The sequence below is a fragment of the Colius striatus genome, chromosome 1, assembly GCF_028858725.1.
Source record: "Colius striatus isolate bColStr4 chromosome 1, bColStr4.1.hap1, whole genome shotgun sequence".
NCBI lineage: Eukaryota > Metazoa > Chordata > Aves > Coliiformes > Coliidae > Colius > Colius striatus.
Genome location: NC_084759.1, coordinates 53003740 through 53018925, shown reverse-complemented (window position 1 = coordinate 53018925; position 15186 = coordinate 53003740). Strand labels below are relative to the sequence as shown.

Sequence of the window (15186 nt, the reverse complement as noted above, 5' to 3'; positions counted from 1 at the left end):
GAGCAAGACAGTGATACTTCAGTAAGTAACACAGGTTACACAATCCCAGATGAAACAACTAATTACATGTTGCACATAGTTCCAGACCAGAGGCACAACCATTAGATATCCATGCAGTCCAGGCAAAAACATCATCTGATCCACAACGTTATCTTTAAAGGCAGCAGAGGAATCTTCAAATCTAATCTCATAAAAACATAGCCACTCATTCACCAAATCAACAGGCAGCCTAGCTACTCCACAATTTGAATAAAATTTGAGAATACCTGGATTGAGTAAAATTACAGAACATTGTCATACGTACATTTTCTGGAATAGCATCAAGAATCAAGCAGCAGGTGGCTATCAATTCTCTCATGACAAACGTGTAACAACTACTAGAGAAGCAGGTGACATGAAGATAGCCTGCTAAGCATCCGCAGCTTCTAATGTTAAGCGAGGCTGCAGACATCTAAACTAGAAGAAACACAGAAGAGATATGTATGAAGAGTAATTCATCAAGTTTCTTCATGTTTGATATTTAAGATTAATGTCTATGTAACTCTTGGCAGGCTATCTTGATATCATCTGCTTCTTCAGAGTCTTCCTACGAAAGAATCTATCATTCCTTAGACAATCACTTGTATGAAGACAGGCAGCTGAACAGATTCTACTCCACATCTAATGCTATAATCAGCAACATAAACTGTGCATAGAAAATTTTTTTTTTTAGAGAAGACATCTGAAATACATGAATTGTCAAGCCCATGCTGTGAATGACATGACCAAGTCAGTAGCCTGCTCAATATTCCCTACTAACAAGATCCGTATAAAGGCATTCAGAAATTCACTGCTCAAAGGACAAGGAATGAGATGGAAGTGAAAATGCAGTAGAGAGGAAAAACATTCTGATGGCAAATATTTCTTGGCTTTGAATGCAAAACTGAAGTAGGTATATATATTGGGACTCCAGAAGAATTTGAGGAGCTGTGTCCATGAGTCTGCTCCAAAAAATTTCTGCATACGCACCTAATTTCTTGACAGGCCACATCCATCTAAAGTTTTTGTGCCAGCAAGGAGCTGTCTGAAGGACTACAGATTTGCAAGCCCATCTGAGCTATATATTGAGGCCGTAGCAGGGTCACACACCTAAGCTCACTTGGGATTTACAGATGAGACGTGCAAGCTGCCAAGTCCCTCAGGAGGCCAAATTCACTAAATATTCTTCCGTGAATCTAGGATCACATCAATAGTAAGATACTCATTAAAAAAACCACCACAGATACCACTTCCATAGAAAACCATAGGAATAAAAGTGAGTAGTGGCAATGCTCTCACCTTTAATGGAGCAGTACATCAATTACAGCACTGACCAAAGAGGTGAAAGACCTGCCCCATATACTTTCTTTAGTCATACAAGTCTCACTTCAGCTTTTCCCCAAAGATTGCTCTAACCACTAAGCTAAAATATAGGTTGAGAAAATACTCTTCAATATTCCTGTTGAAGATGCACCACTATGAAGGCAAATACAAACACACAAAAGTAAATTCACAAATCCAGACTGAGCAACAGAAAAAGATGAAGTTTATAAGCTGAAGAAAGACACTAGGGACTGAAATCCAGAGATTTCTCAGGACTGCTTATTCGCTTCAGGTTAAGAAGTCACTGAAAAAATGCAAAGTCAATATCCCATATAGTGAATGGTCATCAGAAGATTCTCCTAGTCCAAGTGACCATAATATTATTTCAGGAAAGGTTATCTGTTCTTCCTGAGCAGCTTCTATTTTTCTCCCATTCTTTTACAATGTAAGTGTTTTGATCAGTGAGAGGGCTTGCCTCGCAAGGAGAGATACATACACAAGACAATACTCCTGTGGCAGCAAATATCTTGAAGCAACGCAGATTCCTAAAGAACTGACACAGAAAAGAAATATTGAACTATTTTGCAAGACTCATTTCTCATTTATTTCTCAATGAAATGCAAGAAGACAGAAGGCTGTCATTGAAAAAAAAATCTGCTTTGCATTATATGTTCAAAAGACCAATGCCAGGATTCCCTGCTTTGGAGAGCATTCTGCACATTTAGTACAAAAACCAACCTCTCCTAGCCCCAAAGCCCCCACTGGATACTGAGGAGGTTACCTATTAAAATACCCAAATAGATCAAAAAGATCTCCCTTAACACCATGCCCAAACAGACAAAAGTAATGGAAGAACTCATTCCAAAGTGCTGCTTGCATTTTGACTGTGGACCTCGGCCTTATCCCAGCAGAAGGTGACTCATGTTTCTTTTTTCCTGGCATTGTAAGGAGTAAGTTGCATGTCAGCTACCAAGAATCTAACTGCTTCTGGGAATAGCAAAGCAGATGCCTTATTTAAGCAGTGAGATGCAGAGCCTGAATCTGACCAAAGACTGAGCAGCACTCAGACTGGTTGGGATTTGGGGGGTTTTTTTTTGGGTGAGGGGGGAAATGTGTATAAAGGGCATCTTATAAAATGCTCCAGAAGAACTAGTTTGAGGTGATAACCTTCTGCCCTCCAAATTATTTTCCAAAAAGAATATGAATTCCTACAGTTAAAAATACCTCAGCCCTTAAAAATCACAAAGCACATAGAACACCACCATTTGACTGGTCTTCAGCAGACAGAGGGGTAAATTTTTAACCTGAAGACAGATCACAACTGGAAAATCCTTTACAGCGTTAAGTCCTTTTGGCAGCACAGACTGAGAGCATACCTTCTTAAAAACAGTGTACAAATAGCAGAATATGAATAAGGACTGCTGGCATGTAGTTCAAAACAATACACATCCAGGATTCTGCATCACAGACAATTGCAATTAAACACAGAGAAATGTGAAAAAAAAAAAAAAATCCAAAAAAAACCCCCCAAACCCGGACTTTTTTCCCCTACTCATTTATTTTTGGGAAAATGGTATAAAACCCAAACATTCCATAATCTTTGCTTTGTTCTGACAAAAACAATGAGCTCCTAAACTTTAAAAATTAAATTGAATTTGATGGTAAGGAAATTTTAAAAGAAAAGCAATTCCTGAGGAAAGATAATTTATCCATTTCTAGATAGGTCTTACAAAGTTCATGGCTATTTCAAAAGAAAACAGCATTGCAATTATTTGCACACTTCTGAAATGTTGCAAGGAAGATTTTGTACGGCAGTTAAAAAGATGTTACAGCAATGTGGGAAACTGTAACTGGATCTAATCAGATAAAGTAGGTTGATCAATCCTGGCTTATCCTCTATACTGTAGAACACATTAGGAGTGAGATGGCAAACAGTACAAACATTCTTCTATCAAAACTTGCTCGTCACAGCAAGCACACGTATAGCCCCGAGGCAATCTCCATCCTTATTTCTCGAAAGCATCTTTTCTTGCAATTAATCAGAAATCTGGGTCCAAAGCTACTCTTTACAATATTCAGAACACTTAAGTTCACTGCCCTTATCCAATTCATTTCCTGTTCAAATTAAATTGTAGCTGAGTTGAAATTCACATGGGAATCTCAAAGACTATCAATCTTTTAGTTAAGGTGTCTACCTGTTAACCAGAAAAATAACAGGAAGTCGCCAAACTGTTCTACAAAGTGAGTTCTGTTTTATTTTACCCCAGACTGCTACCCTAAGTCATTACATTCTAATATTTTGAAGTGCTTTAATGTCTGCTTCATTACCCTTTTTTTGCAGAAGAGTATTTTAAAAGTTGCTAAAGCTCTATCTGCATGACACAAGTGATGTTTTAAAATAAGCTAAAATCAACTCAAAAAGGAGATAAAAGTGTTTTTATTGTCTTTCACTTGATCTTTCACCTAGTCTAGGCCTAATCAAGATAGGGATTAAAATACTGTCACCACTGCATTTTTAAAGAGTTCAGTATTAACTAATTGAGCCAGCCCCACGACATTAATTTGAGAAAGGATAACGTGCTCATATCACACCTTTAATTCTCTTGTCTAGACTAGGATTTAAGTCAACACAGCTGCTAAAATACAAGCCATTGACAAAGACAGCGTTCAAGTTGCAGTCATCATTGTAAACTGTACCTAGACTACATTGTTTGCCTCAGTGAAGCAAAAACAGAATGCTAGTCTGTATTGGAAACCTCTGGAAAAAAATGCAAAACCAAACACACAAAAAAAACCCCCAAACCCCGCAGTTTGCCAGGAAGCTAATGAAAAAGAGAACATGAAGAAGCAGATAGCTAGAGTTCTTGTTACTTTAACCATCACATAAATCTTTGTACAAGCCACTACATGCCAGGATAATTTAGCATTGCAGTTCCAACTGCTTCCCTTTTCTCTCTCAAAACGTTATCATCGCATACCACCTACACAATTTACAAGGAGGCAAGGAAAAACTAATAAAAAAAAAAAAGGTGTTTGAGCAACACTTGCAATATTTCAGAAATAAGATAACCAGTAAACCCAAGTTTGTTCTTGGGTGCAACAAATAAAAATCTGGCACTGAATTACTAACGGGAAAATTAGAAGAAGAGATTTAATGATTTTTGAGAGACACCCACTCAGACATTTCAAATTTTCATCTGAAAAATTTCAATTGCCAAAGAAGGTCTATTTTTGAAATTTCAGTCCAAAAAGTATGCCTGCTAACATAAGAGTTTTAACAAAACAAACTGTTAACCAGAATGTTTTATGTATGACCAAACAACAAAATTTGTTTCTATCCACACACTATCCAACTGAAGAGGAGAGAATCGTGGTTATTTTGAAAGAAAAGAAGAAAGTTGCTGCCAACTCTGTTGGCTATAAAAAACAGTATTTAAAGAATTATTGTCCTCTAGGCAAAACAGAAATTCAAAGGCAAACCAGAAATTCTAATGAGCAATGATTATTTTTGACAAAATTTTCCAAATATTCATTGCAAAAAATCTGTGTCAAAACAGCTTAATGAAGTACAAGACAGAAAACATCCCACCCCAAGCATTAAAGCTATATTACTGAACTAGATTATGAAAGTTATTAAAGGCATTGTTATATTTGGTCTTTAACAATTTAAACAGCATTTTTACAACACAGACACGATCAAGCAACACTGCACAACTAAAAACAAATTTAAGAAGTCTTGCCAGATACTGTTGTACTATTTGACAATTGTAGCTATCCATATTTATTCACACCTCTACAACAACATGAGCTACGGCAGCAATTAAGATCTGAGCAGAGAAGATGATGCTAAGTGATACAGGAATCGTAAAATAGATGCCAAGCTCTAAACTAGCAGAATCTAAACTAAACATGCATACAAAAGGAGCTTGCCTACCTGGCGTTTTCAATAAAAGTCCAAAGAACACCTAAAAAAGCAGGAAGGGATAAAAAGATTTATTTTCAGTGCCCACATACAGAAACTACAATGTCACTTTACCTTACAAAGGGAAAAAGAATAAATCTTGGAAAGGAGTATATATACAATTCACTGGGGAAGAAGGGGGAAGCAGAAGAAAACCCCACTCCAACCCATATTAGAGCACGAGTCTCAAATTATCATGGTTTCCACAGAATTCAAAGCAGCATGGAGATTTCAGATTATCAAGAAAGTGAAAGTGAGGGGGGAAAAAAAAGGTCATAAGTCTACAAGGAATTTAATTCAAAAACTTCTAGAGGAAAATATTAAAGGTAATATGTTCCAAAGATGCAGCAGAATTGAAATATCCAAGTAAAAGACTAAACCAAGCAACTTAAAAATAATCTTCTATAGTTTAAAATTGCACACTGTCAGAGACATTTTTTAGATGATTGTCTATGTATGAATTCTCCAGTTAAATCAAGAAACCTATAATTTTGTCTGACAGAATTAGTCCATTAATTTCAAATTAAAACAAAGGTAGATACACAAAAAAAATATTTTATCTCTACAGAGCCAGAAATAAAGTTTTGTAAAGTTACTCTACAAGCATCAGAGAACAAGGAGAAAAAGATTAGTTTAAAACTAAATATATTTTACAGTAATGACCTATATCCTGCAAAATTGTTACTCCTGTTACAGACACTTTCTCAAGGACAGTCTGTATAGCAGTTACCCAATAAGACACCAGATATGGCCATACAGCTGAAGCTTCTGATGTTATATACAGGGTCAATTTGATATGACTGACTACTTGCGTTTACCACTTCTTTATGTCTCCACAGGTGCTTAAATATTTACATTTTCTTCTTGTAAACAGATGCAGTTCTCAGCTAAGAAACAGCAATCTGTAGATATCCTTAAACAAAAAAAAAAGGAAAAAGAAAAAAAGAAGAGGCCAGTACAGCTCTGATACAGTACTTCAACATTTTAACACAAAGGCCAATGTCTGTACCATGTCAGAATTCCAGCCAGGTTCCTACATTTTCTCAGAAGTATGTACAAGTGTTCAATAGAGTTTAAAAATCTATTAATCTCTTCTTGCAATAAAGTGCTACGTTTCACATGATGGGAGCTTAACTGTGGCTGGCAGCTTGGCCAGGCATCCTACAGATAACAGGGGCCATGCTCATTACCTGGTCCACCTTTTTCACATCAAGATGAGTACTCCAGTCAATCCACTACCATTGAGATTATTAAAAGAAAAAGAACTCTTGCTAAACAAAAACTTCAGGATTTCAGGCTGTACTTCACAAGTAGCATCTATGAAATTCTCTAGACATTTGTCAAGCTTTTTGCATATGGTACTTCAGGAGAAATAGCATTTTCCAAGTTCCGCTTCTATCAAACACTTAAGTCTTTCTTTCTGCAAGAAGACTGGAGCCATGTTTGTGGCTGGATGTGTTGTAGCAGCGTTTATGAAGAATTCTTTAACTAGATCTCAAAATTAGAAAAATATTTTTTTAAAGAAGAGAAACACACAGAGTTTCAGAAAACTGAGAAACTCAATCTTGTTTAAAGAGGACTTTCGGTCTTTGCATAGCAGAAACATACTCAGCTTTCATAGTACTTGGAAAGCAATGTTTTCAAACTAGATATTTGAGCATTTTGTAATTTCAAGTACAGTTTTTCAGACTTAATCACCATTAAGTCACTAAACACATCAATTATAATTGACTGAAGATGCTGATTTCACAATTAATAAATTTCAATAATTACATCTCTTGTATCTTTTAAATTACCACACAGAATCCCTACACTGGGAGGCAGATTTTCTTCCTGATGATATCCACCATCACAAAGAACATTCTCATCTCTGACACATATTTGGGTGAGATTCCACAGTAATATACCGACATCATTTAGTTTGCATTTTCAGCCAATCTAAATGAATAAATTTGCTTTCTAGAGAAAAGGCAATAGATTCATGGAAAGTGCTTTTTTTCCCCTGCTACTTTCAATAACACATTTATCAAAAATGCTATTTTAAGTACAATCTGTCAGTCTCCAAAACACGAACACAACAGTCCTCTCTTTAAAGCACTGGTCAGGCACCTAGAGAAACTATTGCAAGTGAAGAACTCTGAATTAACTTTGAAGGGCTTTTATTCCTGTGCTTTATTTCTGTGCTTGAAGAGAAACAATACTACTCTATTTCATGGAGTTCTAATAAAAATATCTACATTAAAGCCTGTAGGATAGATTGGGAAATTACATTACTGAAGGCTACATAAGCACCTAGAATACATATGCAATGAGGTTTAAACACCTTCACAGGAGAAAAGTATTGGCAAAGCCAAAATGAAAATTCAGTATATGGTAAACAGCAGACTCTGAGAGCTTCCTAATCACACAGAAGACAAAACACAATAGTGTTAGAAGTTCCTAATTCTTTTTTTCCAGGAAAAGAAGACTAATAAAAATGATACTGCTTAATCTGCATACTCTCTACTCATTTCTGATATCTAACTGGGGCGTACCACTTACAATCTGCTCCACTTGACAGCTTCTGTTCTTTCTTCAGCTGCTGAACTTCGCTGGCATGGGCCCACTCATCCTTTTTAGCCTTGCTCTAACAAATAAAAGCTTTCTCCAGAAAACAGCTAATTCTGAAACTACAGCAAGTTGTATCTGCAGCATAACCAATAGTTCTTTGATGCCAAGCCTGCAAATCTATTTTGAGGGAAGGTCCCAGAGTTGCAGCACCTACAAACATACAGGTAACTTATTTTGTGTAATATCTCACCAGGAGGCAGCAGAGCGGCAGTCGATTACCTTTATTCTTCTTGTATACAGAAAGTAAGAGTTACTCTTCAAAGGTACCATACTAAAAAAAAGTGCTTATGTACACTCCATCTTCCCAACAGTACAAACCCTCAGCATTTGCAAGAATCAGAAGGAACAAGGCTTAATGGACATATTTGGAACATGTGGGATCGAGAAACTGGTATTAGGTGCCTGAAAAAACTCTAAGACTATGGGGCTGGAACAATGCATTTCAGATAAGCAGCTGATTGTACAGTGACTAGGAGCTCCTAAGCTGTTTATTTAGCTTTACCGGCTGGCTAGATGAGGGGAGAGCAGCAGATATCACCTACCTTGACTTCAGCAAGGCTTTTGACACTGTCTCCTATAACATCCTCATCAGAAAGCTCAAGCAGTGTGGCTTGGATGAGTGGACAGTGAGGTGGATCGAGAGCTGGCTGAATGACAGAGCCCAGAGGGTGGTGATCAATGGCACAGAATCGAGCTGGAGGCCTGTGGCCAGTGGAGTTCCACAGGGATCGGTTCTGGGGCCAGTCTTGTTCAACATCTTCATCAATGACCCGGATGAGGGGACAGAGTGTACCCTCAGCAAGTTGGTGATGACACCAAACTGGGAGGACTGGCTGATTCGCCAGAAGGCTGTGCTGCCATTCAGCGGGATCTCGACCGGCTTGAGAGTTGGGCAGAGAGGAACCTCATGAGGTTCAAGAAGGACAAGTGCAGAGTCCTGCATCTGGGAAGGAACAACCCCATGCACCAGTACAGGCTAGGGACTGACCTGCTGCAGAGAGAGACCTGGGAGTCACGACTGATAATAAGCTAACCATGAGCCAGCAATGTGCCCTCATGGCCAAGAAGGCCAATGGTCTCCTGGGATGCATCAAGAAGAGTGTGGCCAGCAGATCGAGTGAGGTTCTTCTCCCCCTCTACTCTGCCCTAGTGAGGCCTCATCTGGAGTCCTGAGTCTGGAGTTCTGGGCTCCACAGCTCAAGAGGGACAGGGAAATGCTGGAGAGAGTCCAGCACAGGGCCACCAAGATGATCAGGGTACTGGAACATCTTTCATACGAGCAAAGGCTGCGGGAACAGGGGCTGTTCTGTGGCAACTGCTTCAAACCAGCATGGAGGCACTTTCAAGTTCCTAAACCCATAGACCAACCCTATACCTTTGGCCTCATTGTGCAGAACCCTACAACTCACTCTACATAAGAGCACATCTCCTCCATCCTCCTATCTTCTGATTAAACTCCTTACCCAGCAAAACTTCCGTAGCTTCATTCACCTAGGGAACATCCCCTTTCATCAGTTTCCTGACCCTCACATCCTGATACTGAAGGCCAACTCCTGGGTAAGCCAGGCTAGTTGATGGCACTGCAAAAACAGCTGATTGCAGAAGCAATTGCTTTGTCTAACATAGGCTACAGCCAAGCCGTTCCTTGGGTAGAAACTAGAAGCTGTGATATGCAGCATCTGGAGGAGGAAGAACAGCAGCTGTGATTTTGCACCCTCGTGATCCTTCATCCAATGCCCACAGCATTCTTCACAGTGGGAAGCTCTGGCCCAGAGTACAGTGAGCACTTCTGAAAGATCACTTCTGAAACCTTTCCCTTCTCCTCATCCTGTGTCTAGGCATAGCTGCTAGGGGTGCACTCATCCACCCAGAACTGGCAGGGCTGTCTTATCAAAAATGAAAGTACCTCTATTAATTCTTTGAAAAAATTGAAAAAGTTTTATTTACTTCAAAAAGAAAAATATGGTTTACATTTTAACCATTTACCAGGAAAGAACTTCAACTACACAAAATCACAGAATGGTAGGTTTGCAAGAGACCTCTAGGGATCGTCCAATCCTCTGCTAAAGTAGGTTCACCTAGATCGGATCATACAGGAACACGTCCAGGTGGGCCTGAAAATCTCTGGAGAAGGAGACTTCACAAGCTCCCTGGGCAGCTTGTGCCAGGGCTTCCTCACCCTCACAGGCATGAATTTTCTCCTCATGTTTAAGTGGTGCTTCCTGTGTTCCAGCTTGTGCCCATTACCCCTTGTCCTGTCACTGGGTGCTACAGAAAAAAGACTCACTCCATTCTTTTGACACCCACCTTTTAAGTATTTAGAAGTGTTGATAATTACCTGTTTAAAAATTATGGAGGCATCTTCCATTCTTGTTAAAACTGTGCACTGTGACTGAAAGGGAGGCAAGGCTCCCACACTACAACGTACACAAGGAAGCTTGACTTCATAGCTCTGCCACTAAGAATCTTCTCTACCTACTGCAAGACCTGAATTTCAGTCCCGTTTCTAAGTCTATTAATGTATTTTTTTACTATTAAAAAGAGCCATTTAATGACAAAAGAAACTATACTAGAAAGAGCTGTCTCAATCTCCCCTAACCACTAAGATTCAGAGTCAAGTAAAGGTCCACTTGGTTCTTCTTTTTTGTTCATGAACATGTCATTCATTCCTACAAAGTACCTCATTTTCATCAGAAGGAGTCAAGGACTCCCTTAGCTCAGTTTGGCCTGGTATGTGGTAGTTAGACCTGGGAAGCAGAAAACTCAAGTGTGCACCTCTTGACCTGATCTCACTTGGCTTTTCTACTTCTTGGGAGAATAATTAAAATGACTCTCTAATTATGTAATAACACAGGGATTCTTCCAGTAAAAACAAAACAAAACAAGGACAACATGTAAAATGCAGAAGTAACTATCAGAGATACAGACAGTTGGTTTTCAGGCACAGTGAAAGTTCAGAGATTTTTAGGCCATGGTTTTGTATCATTATAAGCATACAGTTGTATTTTTCAGATACGTTCCATCCAAAATCCTTAAGCAAATAGAACTATGATTATTTGTCTCTCAACATGGATTAAATGCATTTGTGAAACAGTAAATTATAATTTAGAACTCCTTGTACAGATGCATATTACATCTGTAAATATGCATTCTTCCAGTTCAACTGGTAACAAGGATGCAAGCTTGTCAACATCACATTAGGTCTTACACTGCCTGTGAACTTACTTCAACTTTCAAAACGTTAACAGCAAAACCCATAAACATAGGATGAGGCAAGTCAAGGAGGAAAGATCTGGCACACCTGCTGAAACTATATTTTTGTGATATTGCAAGTCAACAGCACATCCCTTTCAACCACAACTCAATTAAATTTTTCAGGATTTCAGCTGCTTTTAGATTACTTTGCACAAGTGAAATTTAGGATTAAAACCCTGCTCATGTGGCATTCATGAAGTACCTATCCAAAAGCAGAAAAAAAAAAAGACAGCATAAGAAAAATAAGAGCAGCGTTTAGACCCACTCTCAGCAGTGCTGAGTCAATGTAACTATGGAAGTACAAGTCTCTTTCTATTCTGCTTCACCTATCTACAGCTTGTCAGCTGCGGTCTGAACACAGCTGCACACAAGGTACAATGCAAGCTGCAACAGCCACAGCTAGGCGTTCAGGGCTAAATGGATTTATAACACTGATTAAACACAGGAAAACCAAAAGCATTTATGAATGAATAAAGTCTACTTACTAAAAAAAAAAAAAAATGTTCTTCTATTAAGGTATGTGTGAGTGATCAGCATTGAGAGGATATGGAAAACCCAGTTTCTATAATCAATTCAAAGTAACTTTGTTACACTGGTCTTTCGAAATCTCCAGTGAAAAAGTTAGGGCACACATTAAGAAACATCTACTATGAGAAAGTTGCAAGCCTCTAAAAATATCAGTGCTTTGTCTCCTCCCTCCCCTTTCCCCTACTCACCCTCCTCCCCAATTTCAAAACACATCTTCCCCAAGCCTTGGTCTGGAATGGTTGTTGCTGTGAACAGACCATACCCGATGGTTTGATTAGCCATTATCATCTTTTACATTCCACTCTAAGATGTAAATCCAACAGCTGTGGCCCAACTAAGTTATTTACAAGGGTTTCCCTTTCAGATGTCCAAGCCAAAGCTACAACCAGTCTTGTAACATAATTGCAATCTCTCTCCACGGGCAATATAACAGATCTCTGCCTGTGACAACCTGGCCAGCAGCATTTTCTCATCCACGCTGTTTCAAATGGTTGGTAGGATTTCAAAAGGTACTTCTACCCTTAATTTTAGCGCGACTGGCTACATTTCAGATCCTGACATCTGACTGATGGACACATATCTAAACAGTGGTTATAAAAACAAACTGGCAGGGTGCACCGGCGTTTCACCGCTGTGGATTCACTCGGAATACAGCAGCTGGCAACACGACCGTGGGAAATTTAAGAGAAACGCCGGCATCCATAAGGCCTAACGCTCACAGCCGTCATATGTCTTTACCACGAAAGAGCCTTAGCGCTCTGCACTTTTAAGAGGTGCGGTAAGTTCACGGAAATACCTATACAGGTATCCGAAAAGGCAGATCTCTATCTGCCTTGGGAGACCTGTGTGCCGGGCACGAAAACACCTTGGCGCTTACCTTGCAAACCAGCTACAGCACGTCCACTCAGAAAGTAAAATTGGAGGAGCCTGACCCTATCCGATATGCGGAAAACCGCTTTCCCGCCCCTCACTTGCAGCCGCGGCACAGCCTGCCGCTTGCCTGCCTGCGGCCAGCTGCCCGTCTGCCATATTTCACGCAGGAGCACCCCAAACTTACAGGGTCGTAAACGCGAATGGGGGGGAGGGAGGAGGTGAATGAGGGAAGGCGGGGGACGACTAGTGGAAACCGCAGCAGCCCCCTGCTCCCGCTTCGCCACCCCTGCGGCTGGCTGGCGGCCGGCACTCGCCCTCGGGGAGCCCGGGGCTGCGGGTGAGGCACCGGAGCGAGCGGCAGGGGGGAGAGGGGGTGTCCTGCCGCCCAGGGGCGCCAGCGGGGAAGGCGGGAGGGCGGCGAGTGAGGGAAGGAAGCCGCGGGGCAGGCACCTGAGCGGGCAGCGGGCAGGGCGTGGGCAGCCCCCGGGCCGGAGATCCGGGCACCGCGGGGCGGCCCGGCGCGGCGCAGGGGAGGAGGGGACGGAGAGGGAACACGGTCGGCCCGCAGGCCCCGGCGAGCCGGGCCGGGCCGCAGGTGGGCGTCGGGCGCGGCCGTCGGAGGAGTGGCCGCCGGGCAAGTCACCTCTTGACGCGGATGATCTGGTCGCGCATGGGTCGGATGTCCTGGAAGCTCTGCTGGTTGACCAGGCTGTAGACGAGGATGAAGCCCTGCCCGTTCTTGATGTAGAGGTCCCGCATGGAGGCGAACTGCTCGGTGCCCGCCGTGTCCAGGATCTCCAGGACGGAGGGAGAAGCGTCCACTTCGATCTCCTTGCGATAGAAGTCCTCGATGGTGGGGTCGTACTTCTCGATGAAGGTGCCGGTCACGAACTGCACCGTGAGCGCTGACTTCCCCACCCCGCCCGAGCCCAGCACCACCACCTTGTACTCGCGCATCCTCCCGCCGCCGCCAGCGCGGACCGCCCGCTCGACTCGCACCTGCCGACGGCCCCTCCTCACCCCCCCGCCATCGGCCGCCCCGCCCCGCTCTGCCCTGCCCGCTGCCGCCGCCCCCGCTCCGGGCCCGCCCGCCCGCTCGGCGGATGCACCCGGCCGCGGCGGCTCCTGGGCGGCGCTGCCGGCGGCAGGGCCGCGCTCACGGGCTGCGGCGCGGCTGAGGTGCGGCGCCGGCCCCGCCCCCTCCTTCCCCTGTCGCCACGGCAACAGCCAACCGGGCGGCGCGCGGCAGGACGGGCAGGCGGGGCGCCGGGGAGGAAGAAAGAGCGGAGAGGAGGGCGGGCGACGCCTCGTCACGTGGCGCGTGTCTTCCCCCCTCCCCCCGCCACTCCGTCCCCCGCCACGGGGCGCCGGCCAACCGGCGGGCGCGGCCGCCGCACGTGACGCCGACGGCCGCAGCGACTCGTCGGGGCGGTGGCGGCGGCGGCGGCCGGCCGCCCGTCCCCTCCCGCCCCGCCCCTCGCCCGCCCGGCGCTGTCGCCGTGGAGATAGCGGCCCGACCCCGCCCCCGGCCCGCTGCCTCGGGTCGGCTCCGCGACACGCGCCTCCCGCAGGGCCAACCAGCGGCCGCGCGGTGGTCACGCGCCGGGAGGGATCGGCCAATAGGAGCTCGGTCTGGGGGCGACCGGCATTGGGTGGGCGCTCGGGCGGCCTCGCGGCCGGAAGCGGCCGTCAGGGGCCTGTGGCGGCGGCAGCGGCGGCGCTCGGGGGCGGTGCGCTCGCCCTGGGCCCCCAGAGCGGTCGGTAACCCGAGGGCGAACCGGCGTCGCCCCGACAAGGGTGCGGGAGATTGGGTGAGGTGGCGGGTAGCCCCTGCGCTACCCTCTGTCCCGATGGGTGGGCGGGAGCGGAGGGGGCGGGGAGAGGCCTTTCGGTGCCGCCCGAGGGGAGATCCCGTGCAGGCCCATCCCCTCCCCAGTTCCGCTTCGCGGTGTGCTGGGGGAGGGGGATCCCGTGGGTAAGTTTTGGCCGTTTTGAGCCTCGCAGTTCTGCAGGGGCCGAAGGTGTCAGCGCAGGACCCGAGGCCACCGTGTTAATCCCAGTCGTGTATACAAAAGTAAATGGGATTCATTGAATTTGACGCAGCGATCCTGTGAGCGTTCCCTTTGAAGGCACTGCCGTCGTCACGCTGGCGTGTGCTTGCGAGGGATGCCGTTAGGTGTCTGTTACTAAGGAGTGCCAACCTCCTCATCCCCTTCTGATTGAGAAGGTGGGGGAGAGCGGGAGGGATGGTGATGCAGCCTGAAAGAAATATTCTTATCTAAACAAGAACGAAAATGGAGATGATTGATGAGATGACATTAACAGTTTCTCATGGGAATCAGTATCAGTCTGGTATCAGACTTTATTTCCATTAGAGGCATAAGGTTCAGCCAGAGCCAGTTGTCTGCTGTTCAGGTACTTTGCAAAAGCTGTCAGAAAAGAACCCCACTCCTGGGGTTGCATTTCTTACTGTGCTGTTCCTCCTTTTGCATCGTCACGTCGTCATCTTAAGTAAGGGGAAAGGTGTCAGCCTGCTTTCCAGGCAAGACCCATTCTGCTTCCCTGGGAGTTTTGTGAGTGGCAGATGTGATTTTGGCTTTTTGAATCACATTTGACCT

The 15186-nt window shown here is 44.1% G+C and overlaps 1 protein-coding gene across 1 annotated transcript in view; it reads right to left on the bottom strand.

The window, feature by feature from the left end:
- The window catches only part of RAP2A (RAP2A, member of RAS oncogene family), a 32540-nt gene extending 18988 nt beyond the window's left edge, over positions 1-13552 (bottom strand). Inside the window, exon 1 of the mRNA XM_061996125.1 lies at positions 13212-13552. Within this exon, the coding sequence (XP_061852109.1) occupies positions 13212-13525 (314 nt within the window). The 5' untranslated portion in view covers positions 13526-13552. The remainder of the gene's footprint in view (positions 1-13211) is intronic.
- Between the last annotated feature and the right edge of the window lie 1634 nt (positions 13553-15186).